The sequence below is a fragment of the Corvus cornix genome, chromosome 2 (assembly GCF_000738735.6).
Source record: "Corvus cornix cornix isolate S_Up_H32 chromosome 2, ASM73873v5, whole genome shotgun sequence".
Classification (NCBI taxonomy): Eukaryota; Metazoa; Chordata; class Aves; order Passeriformes; family Corvidae; genus Corvus; species Corvus cornix.
In genome coordinates, this window is record NC_046333.1 from 70,279,396 (window position 1) to 70,299,918 (window position 20,523).

The window sequence follows — 20,523 nt, forward strand, 5'->3', positions numbered from 1 at the left end:
TCCATCTACTTATTCTTTCTTAAGCCCTTGGAGCCATATGATTTTTCAGATGATTTCATCATCTTAAATGGCAGAGTTGCTGGAATAATTTTTGCTTGAAGTATTTATCTGACTAATCATCAGTTCATCTTTAATGCCCACTGGAACTGTATTGAAAAAAAAATAAGAACAAGTTAATATTCCATTGGGCTATTTCTTGGTAATCTGTACTACAGAAAGGAATCAAACTCTAGATATGTGCATTCATTTATTTCATAAATGTGTAGGAAACTTCATATCTACATACTTTATTCATTCTAAAAACAGGAGGATTTGGTACTAAATCCCTTTTTGCTCACAACAGTTACCAATGTAACAATATTTTTAAGGGTTTGCCATCCAGAAAATTAGGAAAATTCACATAATTTCATGACAAGCATTTGTAACTTTCTTTTATTATTTTAAGAAAAAAATCAATTATATGCATCAAAATAAGTAATATGTGATTAGAATGAAAACAGGTTGTAATATTGTGCCAAAGATCCATATTTGGAGATGCTAGTGGACACAGAGGAAAAAAAGAGAATATTAGAATTCTCATGTATTTCTTGAAAACAGGAGATGTATTCTTGACTATCATGGGAATAGAGAAGCCCAGCTACATTCATGGAATAATAATGTATTTGAGTTTTTAACATCTGAGAGCTTTCCAGGAACAAATTGAAATTTACTTGCTAAGCAAGATCAACAGAGACAGAAATTATTTCAAAAGCTGTGTTTTTTCACAAAACTCACGTGGAGATCAGATTCTTTAACACCACTTACAGGATTTTTCACAAAAACCAAAATGCTCTCAAATTTGAAGTGACTTACAGTGTTTTAAACAAGAATTCAGACAACTCTTTTGCCTGGCAGTTCTGAGTCTTGGATCATCTGGATCACCCAGATATCCATGTTTCAGGTTTTGAATCTATACTCTGTGACAAGGCACAACTGCACCTAGAGAAAGTTAGATGTCCTTGCACATTCCGCAGTGGAAGGGAAACTCTCCATGACTTTGGAGAACCACTGAAAGAAATTCAGTATTCAGGTGAGAGGACAGCTGTGGTGATGGTGGATATGTGCACCATTTCCCAACAGTTAAGTAAAAAAAAAATTTATGTGGGCACCAAATAATACCCTGCATAGCAGAATCTTGTCCACAAGCATCTCCTCCAGACTGGGGATCTAAAAGCTGGTGTTTCAGGAGCAACATGGGTTTGCTAGCAGGATAGAACCAAGGAGTGGGTTGAGCATAGCCCATGGCTTTCCATGTAATGGAATACCAAAGACTTGGAGGCATGTCTGCAACTAGTTCTTCAAGTGAAACCCATTCATTTGACCCCTGCCTGGCTTGTGAGTGCCTCTATTCTCTGTGGGCTCAGTCTTTGCTGAGCTCAATCAACACTGAAACCAGTCTGAGAAGGGAAAGGAGCAAACACACTGCTATTTCCTCACCTTCAGGTGCGTCTTTGCTATGGAAGCTTCAGGAAAGGTCATGACTTAGAGTAGCATTTCCACTTGGAGAAAATAGTGAGGATACGAGATTATACTAGAATACTAAAGGGGGTAGGCAAGCATTATTTCCAGCCCTTTTCTCTTTACGGAGAACAATATCTACCGAAGAAGAGGATCATGTTGCTTGGATTGTGTTTGATCAAGAAAAGGAATGGGTGGTCAGCCCTAAACTCTTCAAACTCAGAAGAGTGTTGGATGTCTTCTGTGTCATCTGCTGACCCAGCCTCCTCAGTGCCCTCTTCAGTGCCCTCTTCAGTGACTTCCAGGTACGCTTCATGGATGGCCTCAGATATCCTCAGGCTCTCTGCTGAAGAGATGCCAGAGAGATTGGCCGAGGGGCTGAACAGGTCGGTCATACCCAAGGATGTTAAGACAGATGTGAGGTTATATTTCTCTTCAATCTTCATGCGTGGGAGGTACACTTTCACTCTCTTCTTTTCCATCACCTTGGAACTGGTCCACTCTGTAAGTTTTTCAAAGCTGATTTTGTTCTCAAGCTGCAAAGAGAGGCAGGGAATTAAATGCCTGGGATGCAAATCCAACTTCTTCGTACCATTCATTTCTATCAAGGCTATGATAAAAGTAAAACCCCAACCAGAATGGTTCCTGAAGCACTTCCTATTGACATCCTTCTTGCAGTTTATTAATTGCCTCTATAGTACTGCCTGTCACTGTCCTTTTATTCAGTTCTTTACCAACTTGATACATCCCCTTTTGTCCAACTAGTCTTGTGTCTCATTAGGTACAACCCAACAGTTTCACAGCCTAGTAAATTAGTCAGCTTGTGAAAGAGATTGCAAAAAAAGGGACATGAAAATTTACCTGCAGTTTATAGTACCTAACAAATGCAAACTCTTCTACATATTTAATAACTCTACTTTATAATTTAAAAATATTGCTGAAATAAGAGTAATTGTTCATATATTGTAGACTGCATTAACTTTTCCCTTACTTGAGTACGGATATATAGTTTTGTAACACTGCCCATACACCCATCCTCTTCTGCAGAGCTGCAGCAGCCCTACACTGCTTTACCTTCATCTTATAAAACTGAGTTCAGGACTCTCCTAAGAGGCTCTGCCTGAGCACTTGGAAGCACCTGGGCAGATTTCGTGCTCCCCTGCCTGCCCAACACAGCCATGGTGTGGGCAGCTGGGATGTCAATGGTCAGCAAAAGGTCTGACAGCAGCCAAGCTCCACTGAAGTCATAAATCTTCTGCCTGCCCTGCCAGGGCCATACCTGCTCCAGGCCAGAGATGTCATCAGGCAGCAGCACCAACAGGCTCAGCTCTCCACTGGCATATGGAAGCTCCAGGATCTTAATTTTCTCTTCAGCCACTCTTGCCACTTTGAACGTGCCGTTCTGACACATCATTTGCACGGGTCTGCTCTCTTGCTGCAAAATCAGAAATGTGAGATGATGTCATGTGGGAGCAATTCTTTCCTTTGGTCAGACAAATGTACAAGGCCTGTGAAAGGACAGGACTCAATCTTCAATCACGCTGCCTTTGGAGAAGACCTGTGACTCCATTTTTGTCTCATCTGCTGGTGTGCTCTGTCAGACACAGCTTTTGTAAATCTGACAGCGAGGGACCCAGGTAAATCACCCAGCCGATGACAACAGAATTGTAAATACCACAAATACACAGCTGGCCAGAAGTGTGTCTGTGCCCTCCTACCTCTGTCACATTGAAGTGCACTTCTTGAGTGTCTTCTTCCTTAAATGCAGTTTTCCATATCCCTTTGAAGTAAATGGCATTCACAAGGACCAGCGCAGTGTGGAGATTAACAGAGCTTGGTTCAAGGAAATCCTGGATCTGTCCTGTAAGAGAGAAGCAGGGCACAGAGTGGTAAGTTTCATAGCAGTAGTCTTGTGTTTTAGAAGTCAATCAATATACTGCTCCTTCACTTGGTTTTTCCTTCTCCAAAAGTCTGCACATGGAATTAAGGTTCATGAGGATGATTTAATAATACACAGAAAGACTGTCATCTGGCCAGACATTTCTGCAAGAGAACAGGTAGGTTCAAGAGTTTTATAGATCCCTAGGAATATTTCTAACCAGTGCTTGGAAAAAAAAAAAAGATTTATACAGATAAGAAGGAAAGGGAGAGGGAAGGACCAACACAGATTTTCTCTTTCTCACTGTGTTTCTTTCTCACAGTTCACTCTCGTTTCCCCCCCCAGCCCCCCCCCAACACAATAAATACACACCAGATTCTGAAACATTTATTTCCCACCATCAGCTTAGTGTGCATTTCTTTCTCCCCTGGAAGTCCACTTCTTATCTTCCAGCACATCCTTGTAAATTATGCCAATATTCTAGAGAAGCTGGGACTAACCTTGCATGAGTTAAGCTCTCCAGACACAAAAATTGTGCATATAAAGTGTGCATATTATGTGTGCATATTGTGGCACCTCTGCCCTTCCTTGCCAGATGGATTTAAAGCACTCTGTCACTGCCACACAGGTGCAATAGAGTTATATCTTTCCACAGAAAATATCCACTAATGGGGACAGGAGGAGGAAATTTCTCCACTAATGTTTAGTCTTCTCAGAGATTGCTAAAATACAGTTGTCAGAGGGAAGTATATTTCATAATCTTGTCTGACTTACCATTTGTCTGATTTTTCACCCAGGAATTAATGCGCTGTCTGGCTTGATTAGATGCTGTTTTGAAGTTGACCATTTCTAGACCAGATTTGTACAGTTTCTTCACACATTTTAAGTAGATCTGTAAAGACACCAATTGTAGCCACCAAACTAGTAATTTTTTAAAAACAGTATGAAAGTGAAATAAAATATGGCTAATAGGATTTTTATAGTGATGTCATGGTTAAGGTGTTCTCATTGCTTATTTCCTGAATGAATTTGCAAAAACTGAGCCAGAAAAATTATTGTGTTTTATGACAATTTCAGAACTGACATCTTTACTACGTGACCAGCTAAGAGCATATATTACAGAAGTTTAAGTATTTTCAGGAAGAAAGCCTAATCCAAACCCACTGTTTTCAGGTTCATTTCAGACTGTCTTATTATCTTTAAGTCCACTTCCTTTTTTTGAAGCATTTTTCCTTATTTTTAAAGGTAAGAAGTTCCTTCGATTAGAATATTTGTATCTTTTGTTTTGGAAATGTGAAAGAAAGATTTTGACACTTTCAAAATTTGTTTTTGAGGTGAGTTTTCAAGCAAAGAAAATGCCAAAGTCAAATTATTTTCTGGAAAAAAACCAAGCAACCAATTAAAATGAAATGCATTGGGGGAGCAAGTGGGGAATGCGGAATTACATTACTAATAATTTTGTTTATTACTCCATTCATTTTTTAATAGGGCCATATTTTTGCCTCAAATTGCTTTCCATTTAGACTGTTGCCAGGGCCATGGCAAAGGCAAAAGCCATGCAAATCCACACCAGTAGGGACCATTGGATTAACTGATCACCTGCTCTGGCCAGTCTTCCTGGATTACAGAATTATACAGGGTTTAGCAAAAGATCACTTACCGGTAGGATTTGACTCGTCCTTTCAGCATAAAGTCTGTTGGCAATGTGGAGTGAATAATTGGCTTTGGGTGCAGTGATATCAGAGAGGATTTCTTTAAACAGTAGGTGGATATTGACAGACTTGCCACACTGAGTTGTTGATAAGAAGACAGAAAAGCACAGCTCTTAGGTTATTTTATAAGAGGATTTTTTAATCAGGTACAAATAACATGGGAAAACACACAGTGTTTGAACATTTGCAAATGAACATGTAATACAGTCTGAGAGTTCCGTGGGAGGGATGTTCAGCATAAGCAACTAATGATGTAGAATTCATTCACAGGCTATGATGCCACTCATTCTAGTGGCAACAAGCAAAAAACTTCACTGATGAATCTGAAATCACGTAGCTCAGGAATGAGGTGGAAAAAAGAAAAATGCAGGTGTTAATTAGTGCAACTGGTGACTTGTCATAGATACACAGCCTCTAATTCCCAGCTGCTGCTTGCATTTCCATGACAGTTTTTTGCAGAAGCTGCAGATGGAAGAAGAGAGCTAGATGGCAAGGGAGTCAGGAAGTGTCTTGAAACACAGTGAAAAAATGAATCACCTGTCTCAAGAATGGTATTCCAGGTGACACAGGCTAAAAGCATGTAAGGAAATTGCACAATGATAAACAGTAGCTGGGACTTTATTTTTTGAGAATAATTGTGTTGAACTGCTCCTTTCTAAATGCTTAATGAGCCCCTAAATGCTCTAGCTTTAGATACTACCTTTATCAAAAAAAAAAAAGTCTCATCTTTTTTTAAGTCCCTCCTTGTGTTTTGGATCCCAAGTGAATGGGGACAGACCAGGCTCCAGGGCTTTTGTTACCTTTACAGAGGCAGCAGATGGGCAAAAGCATACAGGTGGTATCCCAGTACCTTGGGACCCCTCATGGTTCTCTTGGGGTAGAGGTAGGAATTGGAGTCTGGAAAAGTCCCTGTAGCTTTGTAAGAGTGTGGTTACTTTCCATCCTTTGAGGATTCTGGGCTCTTTTCTACTGTAGCATCTTCCTGTCCCACTTTGGGGTCTCAGCTGCAAGTCTGCCTACTGTACCCTGGCTTCAGGTACTGAGACCCTTTCAAGTACCCCACCAGCATCTGCAGGAGTGGAGTTCATTTACATAAAAGTGCATCCTGGTGCCCAAAGCATCCTGCCACTTACAATATGTGCAGCCTTCTTTTTCTGGTGGTGTTTTGGGGTTTTTGTTTGTTTGTTTTTGTTGTTGGTTTTTTGCTTGGCATTTGTTTTGTTGCTGTTTTTCTTTGGGATTTGGTAGTTTGTTGTACTTTTTTTTAACTTACATCTCTTAAGAGAATTAGCAAAGGTTTGGGAAGGTGTTGAACCTACTAGAAGCACAATTAAAACAGTCTATTCTCAGGAAAAATGTGAAAGAGAAATCAATGTACCTTAGATTTCTGTACCTTGGTCTGCATACTTCCAAGTCCTGCAATTTTGTCAAAGTGAAGAACCTGCAATTGAAAGTAGAAATTGGGAATGTGAAGTCACTGATGTTTGTGCTAAAACTGTAGGTTTTCACTAACCAAGTCTGATTAGCACATGGATGAACTGAGAAATTTCATGTGAGCTTTAAACCAGGTGCCACACTGAAAATTTGTGACAGTGATCTTCAGCTTAAATCCCTTCTTTACCAGTTAATGGCATTCGATCTATAAATCAGCTACAGCCTTACTGCATTGTATTTATAACTCTGACTCTTGTTTTCTGAAAATTTCATCTTTCGTATGTTTCAGGTTGTCCTTTCCACCTGGAAGGAATCAGGTCTGTGAGATAATATAAGCTGAAGCAAGAGACCTGCCTTAACCATTCTCCAAAACTGCTCTTTCTTAATGAAAACCAAAGGCTGTTCTTGCCCTTCATGGGGAAATGCAGTAAGTGAAAAGTAGCTCCAGAACCAAACCTCACAGTTTGGAAAGCCATTCTTTTTCTAGGCAGGTTTGGGAGATATAAATGGATAATCTGCTGCCTCTTTGAATGGGATCAAAGAGAGTTTGTACCCCTTTATGTAGCTTACCTTCTCCATCTGATACTCAGTGTTATTTCTTGCTCCCAGATAGACCATGGCCAAGGCTGCAATCATGCTCAGGGGGCAATAAAAGATGTTGTCGTTGGGACGGTGAAATTTCACCTCTTTGAATACATCAAAACAAAATTCTGCATTTGCTGCATTGATGGAACCCATTGTGAAATCAGTGTTACCTAGAGCAAAGAGAAATATGACTTTATGGTCATGATATGAGGTGCTTGTTTTGAAAAGTACTGCCAATAGCCCAGAAACTGCCAGTTCCTTGCTGGTTTTGTGATGCTGAACCAGTGAATGAGGTGAAGCCTACAAATTCTGTGATCATTAGAAATATTGCAACTCCTGACCCATTTATAGCTGAACATGTGTTTGCTTTCTTGTGGCGAGATACTATCTCATTAGCAAGATAGTACCTTATACTTGCCTTTTAGGAAATAGAAAGTTCCATCCACCCTTCGATAGGATAAATATAACATTGAATGGATGAGTTTCCCTGTGGCCATCCAGAGGGTTCTGAATGGTGTTTGAGACAATGCAAACTTAATATTTCATTTCTTCTGTGGCTGCTCTTGAACTTTAAATCAAATGTGGTCAACTCACTATACTCTTTATACACTTCTTACTGTTGCTTAGTACAACCAGCCATAAATTTGGAGGTTACTTTCCTCTAATTTATAGGAATAATAAGAGTAAGTTGCTCTGTAAACCCAGCCAGTTGCTTAGATGCTGACATATAAATTAAGGGGGGTTCTGTCCTGCAGTCCTGTTTCAGATATTTAATCTCTGCTGATGGTTTTTAGCACAAGCATGCATATATTTACATATATATATGTATACACACACATATATAAATATATATAGAATATATGGGTTTTGGCAGGGAGCGAGATTGAGAAAAGAGAAATGCCTTTATTCCCAATGATTAAAATTATAGAAGGATAGTTTTGATGTGACAACAGATTTTCAGTGAAAAAGAACTCTTTCTACTCAATGCTGTGGTGCACAAGCCATGTATTTTGCACACTTAAAAGTATTTGACAGTCAAACAGTGCAAGATATATTGATAAGGCAAGGCAAAATTACTGTATATGCTGTCTTTTTACATACCTGTCTTATATTTACCTTAAAGTTCTTAAACATAATATCACTTTTTTGTACATCTTAAAGAATACAAATTAGAAATGACATTTTCTTGGAGAAATACTTACCCCACAGACTTCAAAGAGGCATGTAATAATCCAGCTGAACCTAAACAGCTCCCTGAGCTGTTGGTGATATATACTGCACGATTTGAGACACTCCCACTGTTGCCTTCAAGAAGTCATCTTTTCACTCACTGCCTTTTGTCACAACCTCTTGATTAATTGCATTTTGAAACATTGAGCAGAGCAGTTTCAAGCTGGTACTCTGTCTTCAGCAAGCCAACCTTTATTTACTGAAGTAAAACTGGATTTAAAAAAGAATTATTTAAGCTTTTGCTGTAACTTTCTCTTCTCCTCAGCTGTGAGGCACTGTCAGTGCTGAGATCAGTCTAACACAGTACTCCCACAAATCGAAGGGAAAGGTGGATGCTGGGCTAACTGCTGGAAGTCTGGTAGATATGCAATGACCCACTGCAGCGTCTGTGCAGTGGGACAGAGGGAAGTTCCTCAGGAATGGTGGCCATCTGACCTTGCCAAAATAATGTAATTCCGAGCAAAGCCAGCTGCAGGATGGTCATTCTATTGAGAAGGCTTTGAAATGGATTTTTTTTCCATGTTAGAACCCAAAACTTTCTGTTTATTTTTCAAGACTGAAGTAGCACTGAAAGGTGCTTTGATCTGACAAAATGCAGAATTATGTTCCTGGAGTCCAGAGACTGGTGTGGTGTATAGCTTGTACTTGTTAAAAGTACAGCCACATCTATTTCTTTGCCTAGGTGAGACTACAGTATGTTACCTGAGGTCTAACTATGAGGGTCTATAGCATAGGTGTGCAGGAGGAGGGGAGAAGGGCTCTGAGGAGAGAGCACATTTTGCTAAAACCTCATTTTGATGAAAACATTTAGAACAACAGTGTTGAGATGACTTAGAGGCCTGAAGATGGGCATGGAAGAGGAAGAGATTTGAGGAACGGTCAGGAATTACTTATTTCCTGGGCTGTAAGCCTGACCCCAGAGTATTCAGGTATTCAGAAATTTGTGTAAACTAGCCAGTGGGATTTAAAGGATGACTGAGAGTCAGCTTTTAATTTTCATTCTGTGCAGGTCATGGCAACAAGGCCCATGGTAGTTGCACAGGCCATTCTCATAGATCTTCCATACCTTGTAACTATGGCAGGTGAATAAGCTACAGAATCTGTCTGCAGGAACATTCATGGTCTGTTAGACAATCATAATGCACAATATAAAATATAATTCAATTGTAAAAAGCTATTACTCTTTATTGAATAATAGACGCGATGAACAGTAAAAAAACAAATCTGGCATCTGTAAAGGCGATGGGGATAAGAGAAATACAAATTTGTACATATTAAGTCACAGAGCATACAACAGTAGGTGCACCCTCTGTGAAAGGGAATGGGAGCTACTTTATCCTTAACAGTGCTGTTTGTTTTGCTGAAATGCAGGGATGTGTGTGCAGAGCCTGATAATTGGGGTGGCTTTTAGTTTCCCAATTCAGAATGAGGATGTTGTAGCAGCAATAAGGATGGGAAAAGCTGAAGATAAGAAGGAGCCTTCCTCTCACCTTGTTCAATGCTCCTTATTCTGTGACCTGGGCTGCTGTAGCTTTTACTTTATCCATACTTATCAAACCATTACTGCCTGAGGGCACAGGTTTTGTGTGCAAAGGGCTGTCATGTGTCTTTTCTTATTCTCCCATTTTCACATATTCACATTAGAGTTCCAGCTATTGCTCAGCAGCTGCTCAAGCACATCTTTAGGGCTTCCATGAAGAATTTTCCTGGGTACCCACATTCCTTTGCAGGCTATGGTTCAATTTGTTTGTGTGGACCTCCATGGAGATTGTCCAGGAAGGACCCAACCAACACTGCTAAAATGGCCATCTCTTTGCACAATGTCCAAGATTTTCTCAAAAAACATTTTGTTACACCAACTCTTCTGGGAGGGGGCATGTAGGTCTTTCTGGTTTGCTGTCCCATGTAATATATTTGCCTTCTTTGTACACTCTACATTTCATATGTCTACCTATGGAACACGCTCACCACAACAATCTCTACGCACAGGTACAGTGGTTGAACATCAGAAAACTGCTCAGTTACTGAATTATGTAATCTACCCTAATGTGAAAAACTACTTTGCCAAGACAGGCAAGATGGTTTAAAACATCCAAAGTAGAAAAGCTCATGGAAGAAAGAAAGTCTGGTTCTGCCAGCAATCATGGCTGGGGCAGTACAACTTCTCCAGAAAACAGTCCGTAACTGCAAAACCTTGGGTTAATTTTGGGCATTTTTAATACATCAACTGCTAGTGCAAAAGTGGTTGAATCAGCCCAGGAGTAGATGCAAATTCTGATCACCATTGGCTATCTGTATGCAGTCACCAACAAACAACTGCTCTTTCGTAACTTTGCCTGGGAAAAACAGATGCTTCTCCTGAAATTCAAAAGCTACAAGTGTAGTACTTCAAACAAAGCAAGACAAACGAGTTAAAATCTGTTTCATATCCATGTTTGTCCCAAAAAAGGGCTGAGCAAGGACTCTGCTGCCCTTTGTGCCTAAACCAATACGTGGTGTTTGCCCCTCTTCCCTGATGTTGGCATAAAAAAGGAGACACCAAGGAGCTGGGAAAACAGCTCTTTCCAGCATTTCTCTGTTCTCATTTTCACATTTAATTTCTTCTGGTGGCTCAGGCACTACCGGGCAGTGTTCGAGAGTAATGTTTGCTTGTGCTTTGGGTGGCCTGTCCATCTGCATCACACAGACTGTGCACTTTACTGCACCTGAGTGTCTTTCTTACTGGTGTCATAAGGAACCAGGACTTCCTACCATAAAACCTTCTACCAGTTAGATTTTGAGGGAAATAAACACTAGTCTTATTCATATGGGGGTGGAGGTGAAGTGTGACTCAAAGCTGCCCTCTTTGGCTTTTTCAGTGGCAATCCAAAAATCTCCTTTTACTCTTCTTGTCTATCCATTGCAAAGCTTTTGAAGATATAATAAAAATTATGTTATACATGGGTACTAAGAAACTGTTTAAAGAAAAGCACAATTTCAGAGAAAACTCGGGAGAACTGCAACCATCGGAGAGAATAGAGTTCAGTGGAAATGTGAATATGTAAATCAAGAGTCACTCAGTAATCAGACTGTGAAAGACACAGATCTTTCTAGTGTGGGACAAATGTGTGTACCTTTCCATGGTTCATTATGCAAATAGTATTTGATATCTTTTGCTTTGCTTTTTGCCAGTCTACACATTTGTAGGCTGTCATGTGTGCTGGCGTGGTTCAACACTTGGCATCGAGCCTGTCCCTGGCGAGGAGGCAGGGAAAGGCCCCTCAGGGATATATCTGCTCCAGACAGCATTTGGAGTTTCCAACTTTTCTCTGCTCTGCAAGCTCTATCATTTGGCATTGCACTTTTACAAGCTACAGTTTCCCACAGAAGAAGCATTTGCTGCTAGAGTAGAGGGCTTAGCTTATATTTTTAAGTAAACATCTCTGATTTTGTGGGAGCACTGCCCTCCCCACTAGGAACTGCTACCACTACAAGAGCAGCAGGGGACTACTTTCCAGCTTCTGGTGTTTTGCCACCACATTTTTTAGATGTCTTGTAGATTAAAATGGCAATAAGAAAAAATGATGACATAAGGAGAAGATAGATTTTTTTATTATAATTTACACTATATTTTGTTGCTGGTTCTGAATTATCTAGATATCCCTAGAGCAAGTTTTTTTAATAAAAATTGTAAAACAAAATTACAATTGAAATACAGAATTCCTGTTGTGAGACTCGTGCTTTTGGGGATAATATCTTAAAGCACTTGCCTTTATCACATTAATTTTTTCTTTTACATTTTATCTGAAAATATATAGGCCTGATTGTGCAAGCTAATAAATTCTAATCCGGTTCATACTCTTTTTTAATTTTAACCTTAGTAATTTATAGTGAAGACAAACCAGATCTACATAAAATTCCAATGGCAGTTGTTGAAAAACATGTATAGCTGGTTTTTGCATACTTTATTTATCAGAGCTAACAGCCTGTGTTTTGTGTTCTCTTACCAGCTAATTGATATGAAAACTGTGTCCCTACAGGTAATTTTACTATTTCAGGCTGTATTTCATACTGCAATTGCAGCCATATGAGGTATCTCCACAGACTATAATGGGCCTGCTTTATTTAGCAATTCAATCTGTAATTTTTCCTACCTATCTCAGCATTTGGAAGAGCCCTTTGAATCATCAGTTCTACAATGGCACCAGTATGCTCGCAGTGTTTACCTTCTCCCCATCAGTGAGTAACAGGAAAAGGAGAAGTGAGTCATCAAAGAGTGGAATATTTTTCCTATAAAAGCAAGTATTCTTCATGTACCTGTGGATTTTGGACACTGCCTGCTGCCACACTGGGCAGGCTGCTCCCTTCTTGTGACCCTGTGCTATTCCTTCCTACCACCTACTGCACAACATCCAGGAGGTGGTTTAGGGAACTAGATCATCAGCAAGCAAATTAGCTTTACCAGAAATTTTCCTCTTGGTTTGCGTCCCAGAGAACTGCTCATCCCCAAGTCAGGCAACTAATAGTGGTCACGTAACAGAGGGAACAGACTCAGGGTTTATGCACCCTAATGAATTGTCCAGTGCCTAAACTCAGCATGATGACTATTTAAAAGTGGAAGGTAGACTTCAGTGTCATCTACATTTTTGAAAAGGATTATCACTATTTATACTTGCTATATTAGACTATTCCTCTGTCCACTTAATTCTGCAGACTACTACATTTAATATTTAGCTTGCAGTGGGTTTATCATGAAAAATAATAATAATAATAAATAATAAAACAAACACAGGTTACCCATATAAATACAATCCCCAGAGATTTTAAAGTTTTTTTATGTTAATAATGAATAAAACAGCTGGGACAAGAAACTCACACTACCTGAGGGAAAAACAGAGCTGGCTTTTAGAGTGAGAATGGCGGATGTGGAAATTATGTGTATCATTCCCAGTCATCACACAGCAGGCTTTGTCAGAAAATTGTCCCATTACTCTGAAACTCTGTTATGGGGAAGCTTATAAAGAAGTTGGAGAATTTTCTTACACATATAGGGTTTTTCACAGAAAAAAAATAAGCAATGGGTCTTCCCTTCTTCAGAACAAGCAAAATTACACCAAAAAATATTCTGTCTTCTCTGCTCTCTGAGAACAAACCCTGACAGCTCCAGCTTGAAATACTGCCTCCAATCAATATTTAATAGGAGGCCTGAAGGAATACTTTGCTACTCCCCTATAAAGTGGTATTTTCTTTGAGACCTTAGCTAGGTAAGGCTAAAAGAGACCAAGTACCTGAGGTTATGCTTTTAGTGCAGATCCCTATCCTCCTGTCTACTTCATGTGAGAGAATGTGTCACTTGTCTTTAGGGCACTAAAGTCATGGGTTTATTGGATCCATACTGCGTTAGGAAAGACTCAAAGTAAAATTTTCTTTGCAGATGTCTCTAGAGGACTACAGCCTTTTGGCAAATACCACAGAGTGTATTTTAAGGTAGGTGTCATTTTCGTAAGGCCTCCTAAAAGTAAAACATCCCTAAGGTTCACAGGGTTTAGGGTTTTATCTTTAATCTGGGTCTTCTCAGAAAGTCTTTTTATTTACAGCAAACCAGACTTCGGGATAAAATCTAGAGAAATGTCTTTTGTTTTCTCTTTCGTCCTTACTGCTTGCCAGTTGGGATGTAAGTGGGGAGAAAGATCTAATTTCCAATATAACCTCCTCTTAAGGAGAGGAATATCTTCCAAAGAAGAGAATGGTGTTGGTTTGGTTGTGTCTGATGAAGAAGAGGAATGGATGGTCAGCTTTGAACTCGTAAGTTACTGGGCGACACAGAGGCATTGCAAGAAGCCCCATGGCACAACCTGCTTCAGTGCCCTCTTCATTGACTTCCACGATTGTCTTCTGGATGGCCTTGGACACAACCAAGCCATCTTTCATAGAGATTCCTGACAAATCAGCTTTTCCCCAGTCAAAAACATTCATTACTCCCATCTCCTTGAGAGTGTTGTTGAGAACATAACTTTCCTCCATCCTGAACTGGGGCAGGTGCACCTTCACTCTCAGCGGTTGCATCGTAGCCAAGCTGGTCCATTCTGCAAGTTTTTCATAGGTGAGGGCACATTCAAGCTGTAAGGGGGTATTGATAGTAATGATTGGCACCACAATGAATGCAAGGAAAGGAAGTCCAGTTTTTCCCACTTGTTTTCTGACCACACTGGAGCAGTGCTCTCTATGTACAGTACTAGATAGAAAACAAAGTGTTACCTGTTCTAGGCCAGTGAAGTCCTCACAGTCATCTTCAGGAAGAAGAATGAACATGCTTAGTTCATTATTGAAGTATTGGAGCTCTATGACTTTTGTTTTCAGTTCCTCTATGATGGCCATGTTAAAATACCCTTCTTGAAACATCATCTGCACAATCTTTCTCTCATTCTGAAACACATGAAACATATTAATCGGAAAATACAAAACTTATCACCTTGGTTTTCATTGGTTTCAGTATTGAGGTTAGAGTTCAGTTCAAAAGCATTATTTAAACTGGTCATGGGTTTAATGTACTTGTAACATTGATGTGTTCCTCTCAGCTGTAGTCCCAATGAAGTTATCCATTTTAGAAGCATAAAAGCTACATTTCCCTTTCTAATGGTGCCAAATTACTTTACTCACAACTTCATCGTTACACCCTTCTTTTTTTTGGCGCGTCAGATGAGGAAACTGATACATCTGATGCAACCATAAATTAAATTCATCATGAATAATGCATACATTCCCCTGAGATAATTTGCCTTGAGTATATTTTTTCCCGAAAGCACGTACTGTTCTCTTCGTAAATAGTAGCAGAGAAACAGAATCCTCAGTTTCAATCTCGAGAGCAGACTATTTTTGAAACAGCACACTTAGCTGCAAAATCCCCAACAAAGTTAGTGCATGTACTCAGTGGATTTGGTCCAACAAGGATCTCAGCTGCACAAGAACAACTTCTGATATGAATTGGTAAAAACATTTACATATTTGGTTAGGAAAATGGACAGAAATACAGCCTTCTGTTCTGACAGAAGACCACTGTTTTGTCTTGGGATAACAGAAAGGAGAAAAACCCTCTTCTGTTGGTACAGGAGACAGACATCTGACCTCCATCCCCCAGCTGCTTCAGTTCCTGCCCATACTGTACCTTGTTCAGGTGGAAATATGTTTCCTTTGTGTCTTCTTTCTTAAATTCTACTGCCCACTTTCCTTTAAAATAGATAGCGTTGACCAGGACAAGTACAGTAGAGGGATCAATAAAACCAGCAGCAAATAGGTCTTTGATTTTACCTTTAAAAATAATGAATTAAGAAGAATTATTACTTTGTTCTGGCAATCAGCTGACTTCGACTATTAATAGTAATTTCTTTAAAATTGAAAAGTGGTATAATTCTGTCAGACAAATGACAAGAAATTTATGTACAGCCTTGAAAACAAGGAACTCAAAGTATTTTTGTTCCTCTTACTACATTTATTTCCTATTGAGAAAAAAAAAATAGTGCAGATGTTTAATACATAAAAATCTTGCTATCTTTGGAAAAAAATGGAGAGTGATATTCCTAAGTGGTTCAACTGCAAGCCAACCTGCACATTTTTTCTTTACCTTTTGTTTCATTTTCAACCCAGAAGTTAATTTTGTCTCTGACCTCTTCTTCAGTGTATTTAAAATTTACTGGTTCCAGTTCTGCTCGATAGAATTTCTTTGTGGAATCCAAGTATTGCTGGAAAGTACAAATTGCAGAAGTTTATTGCAATGCAATGAGTTTATAAGATAGATGATTTCATGGCTTCAGGATAATTCCATGTAGTAGACCAGCAAGAAAGAAATGAGTGAAAAAGGCATATGTCCCTTTGTGCTTTATGACAGAAGACATTCTGCTGAGCTCCCCACTCCTAGGAGCTGTTACAAGGGACACCACAGTCACTTACCTGGAAGAATGGATAAGTAATTTCTCCAAAGAGCCTGTTGGCAATGGTGAGACAACAGCCTGGTCCGGGTTCACTGACTTCAGCCAACAGAGCCTGGAACTGGGAATGGACTCCTTCATCTTCTTCACACTTCAAACAGGAAAACAGATGTTTCGTGGTAGGCTTGATCTTTCCTATGCAAAGTTGGACCTGAGGGTGAATTGCAGCCTCTCTCTGCTTGAGAAACCCTACTCCACCCAGCTGATAGAGGCATTGGAATAAATGCAGCAGGACACCACCACCTATCCCCCCGTGCCAGATGTACAGAATGACAAAACAGTTCCCCTTCAGGCCCACACCAATTCACCTCCAAACTACATTGTATCCTACAGTGATGTCTCTGTGCACTCTAAGCAAAGGGCTGCTGGTCTAGAGACTGGGAGAAGCAACCTCCAAGGTGCCTTTAGCATGCTCTGTAGTCAAACTTTTGCAGGTGGCAATTGAATAACTTATCACATTTTAGATTGGCACTGCTGTTTTGGTTAGAAACCTGTAATGAGAAGGCTAAGCTGTTGAAATGTGTGATCTCACAAGGCCCCTTAAATAACTAATAAAGGACCAGTAATAAGTAGGTCTGCAAATCTAGATGGAGAGGCTTATCAGCCCTGCTGTGCTTTCTGATTAAGTGATTGCCTTCAAGGAAAAAGGTTGACAAACTGGCTCCTGTTGCTTCAGCTCAGAGCTGCAATTGTGTCTTACCTCCTCAGAAGGGTATCTGTTTTCCTGTCTTGTACTGCTCAAAACTTCTCTGAAATGAAAGACCTGCAATGTAAATGTTGGGTGAATGCAGCTGAGTGGCGGTACTCCAAAGCTAAAGCAGTGTTGCAAGCCTGTCCCAAATCACAGCCAGACATAGTCCCTGGGGAAAGGCCCCTTTGTTCTTTACCATAAGATCCTTGCAAGTGAACAAGTAGCTTTAGCAGATGGTGAGTGCATGAAATCTTTCAAATCTTTCTACATGAGAAAGGAGGCTTTGGGTGTCCAGAGAAGGCAGAAAACCACATTAAAGGGAAGGAACTCTTCCGAGCCCTGGAGAGTGCAGGGATACCTCCAAAACACTTTCTTTAGCACTGGTGTATTCATTGAACAGTCAATTCAATAATAATGCTTAGTCTGAAGAAGTTTGGTATTAGGAACAGCATAATGTATTTTTAAAGGGCTCTCTGTGTGCATCAATCCTTTGGATGTTAGGAATTGTATCAGATGGTAAAACCAGCCTCTTGGCTCATATCTTGCCATTGTTCCCTTTTCAAAGCAGAGAAGACCTACCTCCTCAATCTGTTCTAGTGTGCTGCCCCTGGCTCCAAGGACAACCATTCCAAAGGCAGCTGACAGACTTAGCGGGGAGAAGAAGATGTTTTCATTTCTTTTTCTTTTTCTCAGCTCTCTGAAAAAGTCAAGACAGAACCTGGCATTGGCAGCACTGAGAGAGCACATCGTGGCACTGTGGTCACCTGAAACATGGGAAAAAATAATTTAGGCTTCTCATCCTTACACCTGCTATGTTTAGATGCCCTGGTAAGTTTTTTGCAATAGCTTGGCTATATTATTCTGTATTTCATGGAAATTCCCTTTTCATTACATTTGGGATTTCACAGTGAATCTGGAAACCAGCACCCTGCATAGCAGAAGAAACACATTTGCAGAAACAGTATTCTGAGTTGAGCTGCTTCTCCAGCTCACTCAAAAGCTATGGCTTTGCCACTCAGCCCTAACTTTGTCCTAACCACACTGCCAGCTCAGTTTATATCCTGATCGTTTTGCCTTGAGTTGTCCAGGCATAGCACTTATTAATTACACCCTTGATCATATCTTATTCTTTGTCTCTCTAAAAACTTTGTATTAGTCAGCTGTGCCTCACATACTGTATCCTTCTAAAACTGGTTGCTTAACAAATATTCAACAGAAAATGGAGCTACAGACAGGCTCATTTAGTAAGATTTTCAACTAAGACACATTGTGCAGTTGTAGAAAATTTCAGTCATATTTTTTTATTTCATCTGCAGCTGAAACTCTTTTTTCCAAGCACCCTTCAGTTACAATCACAATAATTACAAGGAGATCATCTTGAGTGTTCTGCAAAACTCTTCATATCTTAGACCTAGAACAGAGTTCCTTTCTTGTGACAGACTTTTCCCAGTGTCTTCACCCAGTAAAGTGTTGTAGAAGCATCTGATTATAAGAAAGTCAGTTCAGTATTTTAGAAGTTGCACTATTCTAAGTCACTTTTGATTTGATTCTAACTGTGTCTGAATAATTTCCTCCACACATGTAGTAAACATATTTCCCCAATACACAAGAAGAATTAAATTATCCATATAAACATTTGAAAGATGGAGCATTTTAGAAAGATTATGCTCTTATAAATTACTAGTCTGGGTCATACAGAAGAAGTGGCAAATGGTTTTAATCTTTAGACACACACTTGGAAAGTTTAGAAGTTCCATTGTGCGAGTTAAGCACAGATTCATCACACAGCCCATAAATTTTAATGTATGCAACTTGGAAATATTCTCACTTTCTTAAAATATGTCACATGCCATATAGATGTACCAAGCATGCATGTATATTACTAATGGACATATCAATCCTTAGACATTTCCTAGTTCTGTCATTTAGAATTAAAGATCATGGAGATATTTACCTTCTCCTCAGGACTGACGGTGTCAACTTGACAGTCGAGCTTGTTGATGGGGCCTCTGGAGCAATGGGATATAAAACCATTGCCACTCCCAGTGGCAGCATAAATTTCACTCATGATGAATCATATTCCTGTCTGTTGCAACCAGTTAGCATAATTAGGAGACCTGTTGTGGAATCTTGAATTTTTCCATATCCCTAGGAGTTCAGAAAGTAGTCACAATTTTAAATGGATACTAAGATGTAAAAAAATTCTAAGTAGTTATAAAAAAAGAAAGCAAACTCCTAGAAACAAAGGTGATTTCAGAGGGGGTTTTACCTGTAAAAAGTAAATTTTTCAAATTTTGATGTGTTTTGACATCAGAAGTGGCACCAATGAATGCAATATATAGTTTTTGTAGTAGAAACAATTATACTGATATAACCAGCCCACTGATTTAGTTCTGGGCTAAACTATATCCTAAGTTTAGTCCAGGACTTCTCATTACTCCTCATTTTTGTCTGTGTCTCTGAGGAAGTCTGATCATTGTCTTATGTTGCTTCAGCAAGGCATAGGCAGCAGGGACAGAGCAACCTACTTATAAGAAGTAGTATATTTCTGGTGTTATTTTCTGAAAAACAATATTTCTTCACATTTAGGTTGATATAGTGTGTGGGTAAGCAAGTATCTGCACGAGTATATGCAAGCACTAACACTTACAACGCTGGTTTGTTACAAGTACTTAGTTATCACTGCTAACATATATTTACATATCAACCCAACCAGATACTATGCTTATCTGGTATTTAGGAAGCTCTGAAGGCAGTTTCCTATCAGTCATAAAGTACTCATGGGTTTAATTCTCTTTCGGTTTGAATTTTCCCAGAGCTTTTTCTTGGGAGGAAATAGAAATTAAAAACACAGTGTTCATTCAAGCCCTGAAAACAAGAGAGTCAGACCTGCACAGATTTTGCCTGAAGGAATGAAAGCCATGGAGTCTGGTTTAACTTGCTCAACACTGGGGCAAGAAAATTTCCCAAAGAAGCATCTGGCTTGCTTTCCTGGCTTCTGGCTGGACTCCACACAGTCACTTAAAAATCCACCTGCTGAGCCTGTTCCTCAGTGCTAAGGAAATTTCCCTGTCTGACCATCCAGGAGCCACTCTGGCAGTCACAGCTGCACCACCCAAGCTGGATGGAGGCCACTTTGCAGCTGCATCCCCCACACTCACACAGTCACACCAGGTTTCCTTACCATCACAGAGCCTCAGACATCTCAATCCTTAAAATAATTTAATCATGGTGCAATAACAAAATACCAGCTCAAGCTGGTGCCTCCAAGGAGGGACCCCAAACAAAGGAAACTCTGCACTTTTACACCCTCCCAATCTAAGTGTGGAGAAGTCCAAGGTCCTTGGCTCCTGCCGTGTCTTTGAGGCCAGGCCATAGGTGCCTGTGCCCTTTGTTCTGCACTGGATGGGCACTTCATGGCCCCTTGCCTGGGGCTCCCGCCCAGACCTCGGCCTGCAGCTGCACCCCAAGCTACCTGCACTGAATGGATGCCCCAAAACTCACATTGTCACCAAAGGGGAACTGCAGAGC

At 40.0% G+C, this 20,523-nt stretch overlaps 2 protein-coding genes across 4 annotated transcripts; both read right to left on the reverse strand.

Annotated features, from left to right (window-relative positions):
• Positions 1 to 363: 363 nt before the first annotated feature.
• LOC104698156 (ovalbumin-related protein X-like) lies at positions 364 to 12,989 on the reverse strand. 2 transcript variants are annotated; one of them, XM_019279679.3, is made up of 8 exons: positions 8,310 to 12,989; positions 7,093 to 7,277; positions 6,467 to 6,529; positions 5,037 to 5,165; positions 4,151 to 4,268; positions 3,216 to 3,358; positions 2,777 to 2,932; positions 364 to 2,033 (listed from the first exon to the last, which is right to left on the reverse strand). In XM_019279679.3, exons 2-8 carry the CDS (start codon positions 7,258 to 7,260, stop codon positions 1,620 to 1,622), a joined length of 1,191 nt encoding a protein of 396 aa, XP_019135224.3. In that variant the 5' UTR covers positions 7,261 to 7,277; positions 8,310 to 12,989; the 3' UTR covers positions 364 to 1,619. The 2 variants fall into 2 exon arrangements, with proteins under 2 accessions (XP_019135224.3, XP_039405288.1); XM_039549354.1 differs by lacking the exon at positions 8,310 to 12,989 and having other exon boundaries at positions 7,093 to 7,326.
• A 144-nt stretch (positions 12,990 to 13,133) lies between these two features.
• Positions 13,134 to 19,022, reverse strand: LOC104698169 (serpin B4-like). 2 transcript variants are annotated; one of them, XM_019279678.1, is made up of 8 exons: positions 18,947 to 19,022; positions 17,572 to 17,756; positions 17,002 to 17,064; positions 16,264 to 16,392; positions 15,938 to 16,055; positions 15,482 to 15,624; positions 14,575 to 14,742; positions 13,134 to 14,436 (listed from the first exon to the last, which is right to left on the reverse strand). In XM_019279678.1, exons 2-8 carry the CDS (start codon positions 17,737 to 17,739, stop codon positions 14,032 to 14,034), a joined length of 1,194 nt encoding a protein of 397 aa, XP_019135223.1. In that variant the 5' UTR covers positions 17,740 to 17,756; positions 18,947 to 19,022; the 3' UTR covers positions 13,134 to 14,031. The 2 variants fall into 2 exon arrangements, with proteins under 2 accessions (XP_019135223.1, XP_019135222.1); XM_019279677.1 differs by having other exon boundaries at positions 16,264 to 16,452.
• Positions 19,023 to 20,523: the final 1,501 nt, after the last annotated feature.